The sequence below is a fragment of the Tachysurus fulvidraco genome, chromosome 4 (assembly GCF_022655615.1).
Source record: "Tachysurus fulvidraco isolate hzauxx_2018 chromosome 4, HZAU_PFXX_2.0, whole genome shotgun sequence".
Taxonomy (NCBI): Eukaryota; Metazoa; Chordata; class Actinopteri; order Siluriformes; family Bagridae; genus Tachysurus; species Tachysurus fulvidraco.
In genome coordinates, this window is record NC_062521.1 from 15,448,709 (window position 1) to 15,466,208 (window position 17,500).

A 17,500-nucleotide genomic window follows, 5' to 3' on the forward strand; every position below is an offset into this window, starting at 1 on the left:
CATACAGGACCTCTCGCTCATCCCCCAGAGCAGCATAGGAAAACTAAAACAGCCAGGGTAAATGTTTCTGATACATGCTTGCCAATATCCCCTGCTCTGTCTTTAGAACCTGTCTAAATCCCTCACATTTACAGCCCTGTGCTGTTTGTTCTGGCACTATTTCTAGGCTAAATGATGTATGTGCAAAGAAGGTGGGATCCCAAAACCTACATATTCACACAAACTAATATATGAGACAAAGCTTACAATAACAATTTTGAAAAGAAAGCAATACTTTGTTCTTTGTATGCACATGATTTTTAGAAAAAAAGGCTCAACGAGAACTTTTGTCTGAGCTGGAATTATTGGTTACCAAGTTATATATAGGATGTAAACTCTGGTTTCTAGACTGAAAATCCTTTTGTGTTCTGTTCATAATTACAAAACAGCCACATAATATTCATTTGTATTCATAATATTCTACGACCCACAACACAAAGCTGCTTAATAATATATAATAATATAAATATAAATGCATACATGATAGTAGTATCATTAAAAACAAAATCATAGCCGTTACCTCGTAGCTCCATGCTCCCTGTGCCGTTTGACGAGGCCCTCCACTTGTTTCTGTGTTTGCGTATCTCTTGCACTTTACAGCTGTAGTTGCCCGTGTCTTCCCTGGACACATTGAGGATCATCAAGCTGTATATTTCTCCTTCCATTTTCTCCCACAGGTAAAATTTGGTCTGCGAAAAGCTTAGGCTGTAGTTTCCGTAGTACTTAGCCTTCTTAAAATTCATCTTCACCACCAGCCGCTCATCCTCTGGCTTGGGGAAGTAGAGCCAGCGCAGAACCAGCACGCTGTTGCTCCTCTTCCTTTGAGAGACCAGGCATGACACGGTAATATTTTCTCCTTCCAGACAAACAGAGACCGGTCCAGGGGTCACTGTCACATTCAGAGCCTCAGTCAACCCTTAGAGAGAGTAGAGAGGAGAAGTAAGGATGATGAGATGTAAAAAAAAATGCCTATGCTTAGGATAGATATGCATGGTTAGCAGAAGGTTTTATATCCCCTCAACCAGATTTTAATACTGTCACACTGCACTAAATAAATAGTTAATGTTTGACACCACAAAGATAAGTACACAATAATTAGCTCTGATTAGGAAATGCTAATGACATATGGGATTGTGCGGCCCTACTTATTTTCCCACGTTTGAAAATGTAACAATTACTGTGATTGCTGCATGAACGTTAAGTAGACAAGGCTTATTGAAATCTGGAAACATTGTTGAGAAACTCTACTATACAAACACTAGTTTAAGGTTAGTGTGTGTGGTTTAGAGTCTAGATTGCACCATTTTTGCAACCAAAAATAAATAAATAAATAAATAACCAACCTAGCATGAGATTTAGCAGTGATTTTTCTCTTTGTTTGGTCCAAAGGCCTAGAAAAACATTGTGTCCAGACTCAACATGTCCCAGAAACACAAAAACTACAGGTGGAAAACATTTGCCTGCCTTCATGAACCAGAGAGCAGGGAACACATCAAGAAGATTGGATGCAGCTGTTGGAAATTTTTGTTGCATTAACGTTAGGTCTGCTGTACTGAGATCCATAACTGGTTAGCCATAGCATTGTTTTCAGTATTAAAACCACATCACACATGACCACAGTTTTCACAACAATGATGGGTCCCATTTCACAAGAAATCTCACTAAAGTTGACAGTACCGACAATATCCTTCCTGCTATACTACACTAACTCTCCTTGCGAAAATTCTTCAACTAACTTGCTAAAACTTTGACAGTATCCGTTGATACGCTACAATATTTTTAACAAAAACCAAAACCTTTCTAGCAAGAAATAAACCACATTGCTGAATTGCACCATTAAAAGAAACACAAAGAAAACTATTCCATCTTTTTGATACTTTACAGTAACTTCTGTACAAGTTTCACAAACACATTGAAGTTTGTCAAACTTTCTTCCAGATGCTCTTTTCTCCATCCAGCATCATCAACCTTCTCACTCTCACAGCTAATTTAAATTTCCTTCCATTTTGCATGAAAGTACACAATGCAAACAAACATGCTTACCTCCAATTAAAGCCCTAGTCAGGACAACCATCACAAAAGATGAGAGCTTCATTTTGCAGACCAGAATACTCCATACATCCAGCTAAATAGCCAATAAAAGTAAATGTATGAGATATTTCTCCTCTTTTTCTCTCCTTTCTCTTTCTCTCTGTGTGTGTCTCTGTGTGTATAATATGCAACAGTGCAAGCTCTGTTCCCACTTAGAAACACCCCTCTTGCTAACGTTTTCTTTTCTCTAGCTCTCTCTTTCGCTCGCTCCCTTAATCACTCCCCTTCAGTAAAGTGTTTGTAGGAAATGTCATTTCCTGAGAGGAGTTTGGGAAGCAGCATACATTTCCAGATGAGACCAGGTTCACAGTAATGCCTGAATAATGACTGAAGATGGTGGGCTTCATCTTCACAATGTTTCTTTTGTGCAGAAAACCACAAGTGTACACATTTAACCCTGAAGACTGGGTCATTCGTTTGGAGTGAGGTTCAGCAGTGTGGTCATTACACCGCTGACATTCAGTAGAATTTATGGAAGCACTTGTATTCTGGTGTATGAGGAATGTGTTGGCTTTCCCTGGCTTTCTTCCTCTCTCCTAAGTCTATACTGCTTGTCCACCAGTCACTGTGGTTAAACGCATAACCAGTTATGGGGCAGTGCAATGTGCTGAGCTGGTGCTTTCCATGATGGTGGAGCGCTGCCGAGGGGAATCACACAACATGCTTATGTATATAAATACAGTAAGAAATTATAATTTAACACGTTTCAACCTGGTACTTTCTGGGCAGAGCAAAACCCTAGAGCATAGGAGTGAGCAAGAAAATGCAAGACATTTCTCATTTGAGGGACATGTCTGCCAGCAGGGAAAATTTGGCAGTACTGAAAGTTAATCATAACCCAAATGTTTCCCCATGTTAATCATTTGACAGGCACGTGATAAGCCATTCTACAGCTTGGAAATGGAAAGGGAGGAAAAACTATTAGGGACGTAGTGGGATTTTGAAATCACACAGAATATGATCTTCCTAAAAGTAACTCTTCATTAATTCAAGTCCTCTGTGCCAATCTTTATCAGATTTGTAACCATGATGTTAAAACAAAGGTTTTAATATGAACAATTAAGAAACAAAAGCAGACATATTTGTTACTGAAAAAGCTGAGAGGAGATGAAACAACTGACTACACATTTCTGATTTAATCAAACAAAGTATTGAGAGAGAGAGAGAGAGAGAGAGAGAGAGAGAGAGAGAGAGAGAGAGAGAGAGAGAGAGAGAGAGAGAGAGAGAGAGAGAGAGAGAGAGAACAGATCACTGTAATTATTCTGTAGTAATATTGCTCTACTTATGGAAGGACTCCACAGTGACACCATCTGGTTAGCACTAACAAGAATGAAGAGGTTTCAATATATAGACATAAACAGGAGTGTGAAGCATTAATGGATAGAGGAAAATATTATAAGTAGTTAAAATTTACGATCAAGTCATCACTTGTAAATATAATAAGACACATCAATTGATTCTTTCCCTTATTCAATTAAAGCCTAAGACATTGGCCACCTGCAGATCTGATGCCTGCAGTGAAATCTAGCATTTCATATGAACGCAGATTAAAAGAGCTCATGGCGAGAGGCTTTCCGTCAATGAGTAAACGACTTGTTAATGTAATACACAAGTCAGCGGGAGATACAACAAAATAACAGATGGGCGTCTTATCTCAGCTATATCTCAATATGCTTCGAACACCTCATCACCACATTCAAGTCCGTCCAGCCAAGGTTGAGGATGGTTAAGCACTGGACTAGGCTCCAGGGACACTTGTTGTAGCTTTTATTTGGAAGTTGAGGATCAGGGGAAATCAAAGCAAACGCACTTTCATACGTTCAGGATATGTGTCATCCTGTGGGTGCACTTCGCTCTTGTTAAACTCATGTGAGCCACTCTCACAGCAACAAAAACCCTCTTCCATTAAATCACTCAGTTTACTTGTTTATTGGCTCTGCCATTAGGGCAAATTATTCTCACTCAATTGGTTTTGTAATTATAATGGTAGTTGTGCGAAAGGCGATTTTATGAGTATTGTCATACTCTGGCAAAATGTTTTGTGAAAATTGAGATGTCTGAAAACTGTGATTGTGTGAATATCTATGGCTCCTGTTGAACATTTTCAAAATGTAAGAAAGAAATAATACAAATGACGATCTTTATTTAAACAGTGTTGATGTGAAAATGAAGATTTTGAAAGCTTTCAATAGAAAGCTAGACAATTGAATAAATGTACGTCTAAAATTATTTTACATTGTTTGGAAACCTCTGGCTCAGGTATTAATAAAGATAAATGTACGTTCTTTTATACTATCATGTCACTTTCAACGAATGTAGCAGAGGAAGGATTTTTTTTTTTACAATTTACATTTACATTCTATTAGCATAACACAATAGACCTTGTTACAAAGCAGTTTTACAGAAATACAGATTTTTTTAGCATGTAACTGAGGAAGCTAGAGTCAAAAGTGGAAAGAAAAAAGCACCTGAGCAGACATGATAACAAATCCAGCTTAAAAAATGAGCCCATTCTACTACAACAGTGTGTAACACAGTGAAACATACTTTACGTTAAACATAGGGTAACATTGCCATACCGTACCATATCGTTGATGGGATCACAGAGATCAAGCCTGGAAAGGAGTGAGAACCAGGAGACTGAAACCCTTGAGCACTGTCTTAACACATCCAAGATAAATGATGAGATTTTGTTAAAGCAGAGCAGGAGCAGAAGTAAGAAAATCTAGGAGTAGTTTTTATAGCTGCCAATATTTTTTTTTCAGTCACTGTAATACTTTAATGCAGGAAGACATAATTTTGCTATCCCAGAGGAAAGTAATTTATCTGAAGCTTTATTTAGAAGAAGGCAGGACTTGATTAACAAGTCATGCACTGACTGAAATCCCTGATCCAATCAATATTGGTTAGCAACACTGGTTTTATTTGAAACAGACAGAAGGTTTTAGCAGATGAGTTCTTCAAATATGTAAATATAGTAAATATGGAATGATTTTAAATACATTATGAAGTGGGATAATTATTAGCATTTTATAAAGCTTCAAGAAGCAGCATGCTAGCACTGCAGTGAGATGTGTAGGTGGGGGCAAAAGTGCAGAATACAGTACTAGAATCTCGGTGTCAATGCTTCTGCAATTGAGGGCTTTTTTTGTTTGTTTTCTGAAAAAAATAGAAAGAGAGAGAAGGAGGGATATTGACTATTTGGTCAATATCAAATTGTTTCTATGTTGGTAATTTCATTGAAGTGGCATCATGGTTATTAAATTCTCACAGAATGTAATTATAATGCAATAAATCTCATTCAGCACATGGTGTTGGCAGAGCTTAGCAATGACCCGGACATACAGTAAACCCGTAACTGTACAAGTCCTCTGACTACAAAGTCTGCAAGGTGCTGTTCAGGAGGAGTAATAAATACCCACAGTAACTACTGTGCTGGATGGATATACAAACTCCCACAACATGTCTTATGATACAGCTGTTAAATGGTGATGAAAGGATAATTATCTTACAATTAAACTGCTAGTAATTGTGTCTTGACCTTGCAAATGGATTTTAAAGAGAGAATTACTGATGTGAGAGGTAAAGCATATTTTCTGGCTACTTCATATTTTTTTATTTTAATTCTTAAATCCAGAAAGCAAGCAAATAAAAATAGAGAGTTTCACCTGCTCTTTATGTTATGGTGTAATCTAATTTAGGGGATTTCAAATGTTTTTCTGTTGCCAGGGGCTCCTTTAACTGTTAAAATACATTTCATGCACAGATTCATTTCATTGACATGATTTAAACGGTTATGTTAATATTTATGTAGTGTATATAACAGTATATGTAGTGTATTCAAATCCAAAGAGGTTTCTAGTCCTGAACTTTTTTGCAGACAGAAAACTTCATTAAAAGTTATCAGTAAAATCTTATTTTTGAGTTTTTGATTTTTGTATTAATTATTTGAATTTAAATGGCTAAATACTGTAATAATAAACTGAATAATTGCTATGATAACATTAAAAGTAGCGAGTTGTAAATTTCACTGCTACTACATTTTGCTAAAAAACTGCCCTGTATCCAGGACACCTTGAATATTCTGGTCCTTTCACTTAGTTGTTTTGAGGAATAACCAATACGGTGAGATTTTACAGTCGTGTAAATCTTTTCTTTGTTGCAATAGCCAATGCCAAGCCTTTGTGCAACTGTAAATTAAGTACCACAAGTAAAAAAAAAAAGGAGGGGGATAATGTCTGGGTGAAGTTTACAGTGAAAAAAACAAGGTAATAAATATCCATTGCAAAGGTCACAAAAGACTGTATATATGTAAATCCACCTCCCACCTCCTTCATGTAAAAAAAACAGCTTTTCATCCTGACAAGACATTACCTCTTTTCCATTGAGTTAACATTGAGACGTGTATCTTTTCCATTGAGTATAAACAATGCTGGGTTCTGTTTTTGTCACTGTGAACCACAGCCCTGGGGCGATCCAAAGGCAAGAAGAGCATGGAGTGAGAGAAGGCAGTGGGGGAGCTACTGCTTTTACAAGAACAGAGCAGTAAAGAGCAGGGAGGACGGCTATGGTGAATAATGGCCGACCCTGCTGTTCTCACTGTCCATATGTGAGTGTCCATCACTCGCAGGCAGCCAGCATTTGACTGTAGCCTGGCCTCCTGGGAAAGTTTCCTCTACACCAATTTCCTATTATAGCATTGACTGGGTGTAAAGCAAGACTGGCTTGATGTTAGGGGCCATTTGTAAATGAAATGGTTAGGAGGATATCGCTTGAAGAGTTGCTTTCCTACTGCATTGTGACTCTTTTATTATTCTGAATTAAACGACCAAAGAGAGAGAAAGATTAAAAAGAATCTTTTATCTTTATCCGAATTATACACTGGTCATATCTGAAGAGGCCAATAATTGTGAAATAATTGAAATGATACTTTTTTCAGTGTAGTGCAAGTTACGGATGCACAACTGTGTTTACCTCTTCGTATACAATTTGTTAACAAGTCTAAAGCACTTCACTGTCCTAGAAAAAAGCGAATAAAGCAACAGGCTATTTTTACCCCAGGGCAAGTGCGCAAGCTGAGACAACTGCTCACCACTACAACAAGAGGATATTTATTTTGATCCAATCTTTATATCCATGTCAATGGGTTTACTACTTTTAAAAGCTAAAATGAGGTCAATTTAAAAAAAGGTTTGAGCATTATACAGTACTAGCTGAGAAGCATGTTTATTTCATTACTTTGTCACTTGACACCAAATGGTCTGCCTTCAGCCTGTGTTACTCACTCTACTCGCGGACTCGCTCTCTGAAGTCACTGCTATTTCAGTGTATTTCTAACACCGAGTCTTGGCTACAGCCATGCCTCTGTTGGAGCAGGGGTCTTAATTGTAAGTGGGCTTTGCTTCTCATTTTTATTTTCAGAAATGAACAATAACAAAAAGTGTTGCCATAATGTGAAGTGATAAAATTTGATAGAAGTGAAGGCCATTCCTGCAAAACTGTGGACTCTATAATATGACAATATGATCTGCATTTTTGTTGACTGTGTTCTAGTTTAAAACAGTTGGAAACAATTTAACTACTATAAGATGGAATCCAAGGCCAAACGGTAAGCACAGTAATCATTTAACATTTTCTTTTGCTTTTTAGTTTTTGATATTGATATATATTGATGTATAGATTAAAGAACTAAATTAGAAAAATTATTTTCTAATAATAATAATATATGTTTTAGTGGGCATATTAACTATTTTATTGTAAAGCACAGTATAATTAATAAATATAAGTTAATATAATTTACTTTAGATGTAGTGTTGACAAAGAGGCATGTATTTTCAGAAAGCATGGCTTCAAGATATCCTGTTCTATCCAAGAAATTGTACAGGTTCATAAATATACCTGACGTACAAGCAGGTACAGAGCAATCAGACACTATTGGTGCTCATGATATTAAAGGGTTTTATTTTAGTTTTTAGTTTTTATTTTTAGTATTTGCTTGGTGGCATTTTCATTACAGTATTAAAATTATGCAATAAGTAATAATGCAGTAGCAACATTTGTGATTAAGATTAGATTGTGTTTCTGATTAGTACTGTATGTGGTTTACCTGAATGCATTTGTAACTGAATATGATATGGTGGTGCTTGTTCCTGAGTCGCACTCTGAGCCAAGAGATAAAAAAGGATTTTAAAGGAGTTATTCTGGGTCATGTATGAGGACTGTGCAGCAGCTGCAAAATTAATAGAAAATAATAATAACATAGCAACTTATATTATATTTAGCTAGGACTATACATATAATACATGCAAATTAATCTAATTAGTTCATTTTAATGAATATGATGAATATTATATGTAAAATACAATAGATATATTATGTTATTTTTAAGGGGTTGTGGGGCTTTTGTAATTTCGCTGTAATAGTGTAATTACATATGACTGATAATTAGGTTTAAAATTCTTCAACAGAATGTTTTATTATCATTCAAAATTATAAAATACAAGACAAAATGAGATCATTACTAACATTTTGTGTTTTTTTTTTTATTTCTAAATGTTTCTTAACTTTCAGTTATATAGAAATTATATAGCATTCATGCTTAATCCTTAATTAACATGGAAAGCATGTTGCTACTCTAAAAATAATTCATGTGATGCAAGTTGCACTCTTTCTTGTGCATAGCAACAGCATGTCTGTATTAACCACATGTCTGGAAGGTCATTACTGAAACTCATACTATGGCTTGACAACATATTATTGAGCCCTGTGAAAAAACTTTAGATTGCATAGAATGACAAAAAAAATAAAAAATCAGGAGTGCATTTCCGTAGAAATCAACGGAGAGTGTTTGGTATTGTCTTGTGCCACACTTTTCATAATTCTGTCTGCTTCTGTTGCAGGAAAGAAGCCCAACCTGTTCACCGTTTGCGAGGTGACCTGCTTAAAAGCAAGACTTCATAAGTAGGCAATCTGAGAGAGCGATAGAAGCAACTGTGTCCTGCTCATGTGAGCAAGTATTTAAAATGAGCTCTCTGGAAAAGCGCCAAGCAAGTCGGCGGGGAAGCACACATGGCCCTCGCAAGTGCTCTGATGGCATCAGTGACACGTCGAGTGTGGGAAGCTTCATGGATGATACAGACAGGGAGGTAAGCAGCCTCACTGATCGAGCCTTCAGGAGCTTGTGTATAGGAGAGGATGCCGTCTACAATGACATGGAGGTTTCCTCCCCTGCAGATCAGCACACAGTCTTTGCTCAAGAAGCCCTGCAAAAGAATGATTTAAGGACAACCTGCCAGGAGTTCTCTTCTCATGGTATTCAGTGTGAGGAGACTGAGAGAAAACCTGAAGTGGCCTCAACATTCCAGCATTCCTGTGTGGTTGTAGCACAAGAGCATGTTTTCAGAGAGAAGAGTTTGTCTTATATAAGCAATGGCTGTATGGAGGGGACTTGGCAACAGAAGAGAAGCACTTCCAGAGTTTCATCACTCATTAAAGACTTCAGTTCAGGGGAGAATTACTGTGACAGTGGGGCTCCTGATACTGTACAAGACAAATATCAAGACTTTAATAACAAGTTATGGAACAAATCAGCTCTGCTAAGTGTTCGAAGTGAACTGTCAGAAATCAATTCTGGTTACAATACAAATTTTAAATCAGGCTCTTTACAATCTCATGGTAATAATTTTCATGCAGTTGCCCGGATGAACACAGCAACATCCTCAAAAACAAAGTTCAAGGCACTAAACACCAATAACCTTTTCTTTCACAGTGAATTCAGTCCTTTTCAGTTGTGGAAGGATTATAACAGATTCCCCTTTGAAAGAGACAGACCCTCAGGGGTTGTGTCAACCAGTGGATTTCCAAGGTGGTATGATTCTGCTCTCTACAAAGAACTAACAGCCACACACAGGATTTTGAGCTCTCCTGCAGAAGGCAAGCAGTTTACACAAAGAAAAATTGAAGACATCGCTGCCTCTCAGTGCCCTAGGTCTACAGTAATCCAAAAGGCCTCAGCCATAGAGAAGAGATGTGAGTCTGAAATGGCATCTAACTGCCCGCCATGGAAAAATAATAACTTTGTGAAAAGCAAACTGCCAAGCAATCGGCCATCTACAGTCTCACCAACCAATGAGAAAGTTCACAGACCAGATTCCAGCTTGCTTTATCATAGTAGAAATACATTAGAAATTCAGAACAAAGTAGGGAGAGTGGGCAGCAGTGAGATGTCCAATAGAACAACCCCATTCAACATTACTCAACTTCTGACACCTGTAATTCCTGTAAGACAGGAAACAGAAACATCAGAAATTCTGCAATTTGCACACACTCCCTTGGGTATTGAGTGTGACAGTGACTTGAAAGCACAGTCTGATGTCAAACAGTTGCGTGATACCTATAAATCCAAAGCATCCAGTCTATTGTTCAACCTTAAAGACAACAGAAAACGGGTCAAGAGCACATACAGTCCTACAAAATTTAAAATTTCTGAGATTTCTGATAGGAATAAGCAAGCATCAAAACAAGAAGGCCGCGAATCCAGACTTTCAGAAACATCAGGATCAAAAGTGCCCAATCAGGAGCATACTTCAGCTTCTGCTGCTTGGGAACTTTGTAACCCAGTCCAAACTAATTCTGATCTCTCCTTGTTGCAAACTACGGAGCACAAATGGTATGCTGATAAATCACCAAACAGTATGACCTTAGTGTCTCGGTATGGCAATACAAACTCCAATATCTCTCATCTGGGCTCACAGAACAGTCATCCTGATTCGCTTACTAACAGAGAGCGTGAGCATTATGAGCTATTAACATATTCAGGACATGGAAGTAGTGGTGGGAGCCCAGTGGGTCACATTAATGACAGTATGAGGACATTTGGCACAAAACCAGAAAAAGAAAAGGTCTCCAAAGCACAACTGCCAGCACACCTGTCAGCTGACATGTCAGTAAAACAAACTTTCTTTAGCAGAGAAGATGAAGCTCATCAGAACTTCAAAGAGGGGAAGAACTTTGTGAAAAAAGCAAGTATTGGATATATCAATAAGCATATGAAAGAAATGGTTAATAATAATGAGATACAAGATGCACTGCCGTATAAGGGAGAAATAGCTACAATGATAGAAATGGACAAACAGAGGAAAGTCAACGCTAAGCAATATTTACCTTTAGTCAATGAGAGCTACACTATGAGAAAGGAGATATGTACAAATAAAGTGAATGAGAATGTAAATAGGAGTTGGCTTCCAAAAGACAAACAGATTCAGGACACAGAAAGCTCTTTCCAGAAATATACTGAAAAATGCTTCTCAAAAAAACAGGTAAAAGATGATCATACGACTACACCTGCAACATCTGAACATTTTTATGAGTTTCAACATAATGGTCTACAAAAAATGGCAGACAACAGAAGGAGATCGGAAATTACAACATATGAAAAAGCTGAAGATTCTCTTCAAAGAAACATAAAACATGCTACAAGTGATATAGAGACTGCAAAGGATTATAGTCCAAGAACACAATTTTTGCAATCAGTGGAAGAGAAATATCTATATAATGAAGGATCTGTTGCTTATCAGCCATACAAATATGAGTTAAACAAACAGTGGCATATTGCAACAACTGAAAACAGACACAACAAGGGTGAAGAGTGTATGTCAAGACAACTGCAGCACTCTGAAATTAAAACACCACAACAAGGTGAATCAAATTATGCACACTCCCGATCAAGGACATCTTGCACACAGCAGCAAAACACAGCAGATTCAGCAAGACCAAGCCAAAGAAACTGGATAACAGAAGACAGAGCCAAAACCATTGAACACAAGCCAACCAGTCAGGTATATAAAAAGCAGAGCCATATGAATACAGGTATTAACGTACCAAATACTCAAACTTCTCAAAATAGTTCACAAGCTAGAGTGGACAGATTTAACATAAATGACATTCTCTCTGTCAGAGACAGTGAACAAGCAAAACGAATCAGAGAAAATAAATCTGGTTTTAATTCTAGAGTTGGTGACCCAACTAAATTAGAAAATTTAACTTCTCCGGTTACATCTGATGTAGCCGAGGACATAGCGGCTATATCTGAACCATCTAAACTTCAGTCACGGGCACAGCAAGATGGAAATTCCCAAAGCAAGCATGGAACTACAAAGCTATCAAATGGCTATGTCAGAAAGGAGTCACATATTCCAAACGACGTAAAAGAGAGGCTAGGAAAAGATATATTTATAAATAACGAGAATGATAAATTCACCCTAAGAGCACTTTCATATAAAGAAAAGGGACAAACCAAACATGAGATGCTCACCTCGAAATTAAAAGCACATGCTCAGAAGGAAATATCAGCAATTAAAGAAAAAGGCCTGGCTAAACATGCTATTCCTTCAAGAAATCCAATCAAGCAAAGTTCAGCTATAAGCAATGACAAAGGACAAATAATCCAGGAAGTTCTGTCTCCACAAAAAGAAATCACTGCAGAAAAACTGAATCATCTTTTTCAAGATATTACTTATTCAAGTGTCTCCTTATACAAAGAACAAAGAAATCAAGGGAAGGATGAACCAAAAAACGAATCTCTTACAGCAGAAAAAGTGGAATCACTTACAAGAGACCCTGCTGAGGGCTCAGAGACAGACAAGGTTACTACTGAGAAAGAAAGGACAAATATTTCAGTGGTAAAATATCAAGAGGTAAAGACTACAGATGTGGACAAGAAAAACTGTGAAGCACAGAAATTTGTTAAAAATTACGTACACCAGTCAAACATGCAATCTAAAGAAAATCAACTTATTAAACCTAGTACAAACAATGAGAAACAGCGATCTACATATGATTATGTTGTTTCAAATGGAACAAATCCAGCCCAAAGTTTCTCAAGATCTCCAAATTTCAGGGATTTTAACAATGAGGAATCTATTGTCAAGAAGGAAGATAAGACTTCAGCTAACCTACCCAAAACATGCACATCAAATGACACAGAGTACTCATCATTTAAACAGGAGGTCTTAGTAAAAACAGACACTAACCATCGAATACTATACAACATTTCAGGGGAAGCTTTAACCCTTGAACGCTCTGTTAACAAAGCAAAAGAACAGCTGTCAAATGTCAACACAGCTAAACCTACTGTTGATAGTTCTCAGAAATGCTATGACTTGGCACAAGCAACCAAAAGTAAAGATGACAAAAGAAAAGAAAGCACTTTAGCAAATGCAAGAGAGCTTGAAATTAACACTAGACAAGATGAAACTCCAACAGACTGGATGAAAGATGACGTACCTGCTGTCGAGAAGACAATGGAATTTATAGAAACTGCTTTCTGTAAAACTGCTGTCCTTAATAAACAAACAGTAAACACTGAACAAATAAGTGAACATCTTCAAAGTGGAGCAAGTGAAAACCAAACAGTGCTTTCGGAAATTTTACCAAAAGCCAGTAATCAGATGTACTGTAAGCCAAATACAGAACCCATAGAAAAGGAAACATGGCTAGAACAAGTAAATATTCAAGCAGAGGCCAAACTTGTAAAACTTGTAAAAACAAATGAAGATGCTTCTCTTCAGCAACTTCAGCATACTGAGGCACATGCTAGAAAAGATTTGGGATCTCAAACAAATTTAAGCTTAAATAAGCCAGTCAGAATGAAGCTCGATTCTTCGGAGGAGTACCGATATTCTCCGCAACCTGAACCACAAACAAAGCAGCCGAACAGTGAAAATAGTGAATTACAAAAAACTGTGTCTCAATTACAGTTAAACACCAGACAGGAAAACCAAAATCAGCAATTGATAAGGGATAAAGAAATAAATGAAGACAACAATCAGCAACTACAAGACATTGAAAGTGACCCAGACACTGAACATCATACCCAAAAGGCAAAAGATTTCCAAGAACATAAAGAAAGTACACCTATGGAAACGAAACAGTCCAATGATGACATAAGAATAAATAATAGTGATACCTTACCATGCAGTGAACATGAGAAGTCAGAAGAGAAGATTTTCATGCCAAACATTACAATAAACAGTGAGGATCAACAGCTCAGTGGCCACCCTGCTAAAGACCAAAGTGCAGACGTTACAAATCCAGTACCTGAAAGCCACGTCATTCATATTGCAAGCAAGGAGGACAGTTCACCAACAAATGAGCCTGTAATATACAGTATATGTGTTTCAAGCACATCAGAAGCTGTTTCAGAGGATGAACCTATAATTTATAGCATTTCTGTATCAAGCCTGTCTGATGCTTCTATAATACCTGGTCCAGAAAACCAGGAAAGTGATCAAAAACAGCTTTCAGTAGAGCAAGCAGAAAAAGACGACAGAGAAACATTTGGCAGTAAAAATAAAGAAAGTGAGTTCCGTGAAAGTAAAGAGGAGAGTAAAGACGTGAAATTGATTTTAAACAATAAGATGGCAGAAGAAGAAACTGTGGTAAGAAAATGTGATTCTCCTACAAGCAAAGATAAACTTGATTATTATAGATCTACAGAGGTGGACAATATTAGTTCAACTTATAAGAGTCTCTCGGCCAAATACGGGCTTCCTAATGGAGATACAATTCACGTGGAGTCAGACCAAAAAGAGCAGGATAAAAATCAAGGAAATGAAAAGGATGAAAAGGAAGAATCTATCCATAACGCTTTACAAAAAACACAAAATAATACAATTGATAAAGGCCATTCGCCTGTGGAGAACTTGACATCGGCTGATTTTACTAAAAAGCATTCTCCAGAGTCCAGAAAATCAAAGTCTCCAGAAGACTCCCCTGAACTTCTCAGGAATGCTGATAAAACCCATGAGCAGAATGATAGTCACTCAGAGCAAGAGCATGAAATAGCTAATGAAGGATGCACACCACAAGGTGATGAAGTTTCTGATAGAAACACTAAAGAGGATGTATCAGCAAATCAAGAAGTCCCGATGTCAAAGGTTGTACCAGTTTGTGAAGACTTTATGGATACTCTGTCAGCAAAGCAAATAAAGGAAAATGGAAATGTTCAACTGAAGGAAAACAAGCAGGTCGAACAGAATGTACAAAAGATGGAGACAGGACAAAATGAAAATGATATTGATGTAGTTAACAAAAATGCTGAGATGGTACAAGTAAAATGTGAGACTGATTCCCAACTTACACCTGGATTTAATTCTTCTAATATCAACAATAATTCACTCAAACACACATGTGATGATTCGTCCCAACTCAGTTCTAAAGTTTCTACAAATGATTGTCAGATCAGTATTAAAACCCAAAACACAGGATTGTCTTCATTTCAAAGCAGTCAGAATGCAATTAACCAAACAGGTAATACAAAAAGCCCCACACTCAAATACAGGACACCAGAAGAATGTGTAGTAGATGCCCTCAAACAAGAGATCGCAAGCACAGAACACCTTCAAAGCAAAGACAAGACGGCTTTACAAAAAAACAGAAAAGAAATGGTCAGCAAGAGCAAATTCCCAGAACTTGAGCAAGCCAAATTCATGAAAAGCAACAAAGTCAATGTCAGTAGGGTGAAAGATTTACAGAAAGAAATTTTGAATTTCAATAATGAACAGACTAAAGAGAATAGTAGCAGTAATCAGAATCAAATCGAAGTTTTAACTGCTGGAAAGACAGATCAGAGTGTATTTACACAGCCAGATATTCCAATGGAAGATAAAGAAGTGCATAAAAATGACATAAAGAGCCAAATAAAGACTGTATGTACCAGCATTGCTGCACCACCTAATAGGGAAAGTGAAAATGATCAAAATAAAACGTCTGCAAATGTCATTGGAACAAAAGCATCATCTGCTCTGGGCATGACAGCTGATGACATAGCGATGTCTGAAAAAGAGAAATGGAAAAGGAAACCAACACAGAAGGAGAGAGAAATGATAAGAGATGAAGTAATGCCATTAAATAAAGATTCCAAGACAGCATCTTCTGTAATTAAAGGTAACAAAGATGATGCAGAATGTGAATCCTGTAAAAGTGAAAAAAATCTTAAAGAAGCAAAAGCTCAGCCACGAAGCAGTGGAAAAGTTTTACGAGACAAACACGATCAACTCAGTAATGTTTACAAGCCAGAGAATGAAGCTCTTCCAGAAAAAAAGGGAAATAAATATGATGGAAAAAACACATTTGAGTCTAATCCACACAGTAAGTATCATGATACAGTTCTTTCAAAACAAGAGAAAAGCTTCACTAAGTCTGAGGTTACACATAGGGAGAAGAAAATGACTAGGCCAGAAATATCAGCTTTAGCTGACTATGCTAGGCTGAGGGTTATCTCTGCTGAAGATGACACCATTACAGAAAAGGATTTACTGCAAAAAATGAACACAAATCAGAAGTATAATTTAAAAACTGGAGAGCCACAGAAAGCAAATTCTTCCATATGTTTGCATGATACAGAGCAAAGCAAACAACCATCTGTAAATAAGATTTCTGAGAATTTGAATGCAACAACACCTTTACGAGTCCACGAACGACGAACGTACAAAATTACAGATGAAAAAATACTTGCGGGCCATCAACAGTGCTTGCCCAGGGATGAAATGGTTGCATATCCAAAGGTCGGGTCATTGGCTAAAAGTTCAGATGATAGAGTATGTACTGTAAAAGATACAGAAAGCACCAAAGAAAAGACATTAACCAACCACATTCAATCCAACACCAAACGATCTTTGACTGCACAGGAATACAGATATTCAAGAAGCCACGAAGTGCATCAACCCCAAAATCCTCAAGCTCCTCATGCTGTACACACACAGATAGAGAGCAAAAATGAACCCAAGACAAAACAGTCACCTAATGCAAACATGCTGGAAAGGAAGGTTTATCCTCAAGTAAAAAATTCACAGTGGGAAGCACAAGTGTCCGTCGAAACCGAACTTAACAAAGCAAATAGACATTCAGATAACCAAATAAAGGTAGAAGTGAAAGATGAAGAAACATCAGAGGAGTTACAGTACTACATTGTTAATGCAATCCAAAGTGAGACAAAACCTAAAAATAATCATGAAGCACATCCACTCATCTTTTCAAAGAAAGACTTAACTGAAATTCCTGCAACAGCATCACGGTCCAACACTTCTTCTCCAGCCATGGGGAAGCCCATTTTGTTCAGAGTGAAAGATAACACAGGTAAAACTTCCTCAGTTACTAAAACTGTTAGGCCATGCTTTCACAGATCATTCTCTGAGGATTTCGGCATCTGCTCCCCAGTTGACAGCTATCATGGTTCAGAAAAACTGGATTATGATAATGAGAATAATCCGAAAGAGTCTGCTACCTCTCCAGTTTTGCAATCAGTGACTTCACATCAACTCTCTAGTGCAAAAGAAATCCAGGCTCGAAACAGACTGTTGTCACCAGGATT

The 17,500-nt window shown here is 37.3% G+C and overlaps 2 protein-coding genes across 4 annotated transcripts in view; one reads left to right on the top strand and one right to left on the bottom strand.

Annotated features, from left to right (window-relative positions):
* Positions 1-14,255, bottom strand: part of vstm4a (V-set and transmembrane domain containing 4a) — a 21,550-nt gene extending 7,295 nt beyond the window's left edge. Inside the window, exons 1-2 of one of the 3 annotated variants that reach the window (XM_047812899.1) lie at positions 1,383-1,650; positions 560-955 (exon numbers count right to left, since the gene is read on the bottom strand). In XM_047812899.1, the coding sequence (XP_047668855.1) occupies positions 560-955; positions 1,383-1,602 (616 nt within the window). In that variant the 5' untranslated portion in view covers positions 1,603-1,650. Of the gene's footprint in view, positions 1-559; positions 956-1,382; positions 1,651-2,082; positions 2,159-14,100 lie in introns of those variants that run through there. The other 2 variants (XM_027141830.2, XM_047812900.1) reach the window with 2 other exon arrangements.
* Positions 5,819-17,500, top strand: part of LOC125141109 — a 13,258-nt gene continuing 1,576 nt past the window's right edge. The window contains exons 1-3 of the mRNA XM_047812897.1: positions 5,819-7,517; positions 7,684-7,738; positions 9,030-17,500. The exon at positions 9,030-17,500 is cut by the window's right edge and continues 1,576 nt beyond it. Coding sequence (XP_047668853.1) covers positions 9,153-17,500 — 8,348 coding nt within the window. The 5' untranslated portion in view covers positions 5,819-7,517; positions 7,684-7,738; positions 9,030-9,152. The remainder of the gene's footprint in view (positions 7,518-7,683; positions 7,739-9,029) is intronic.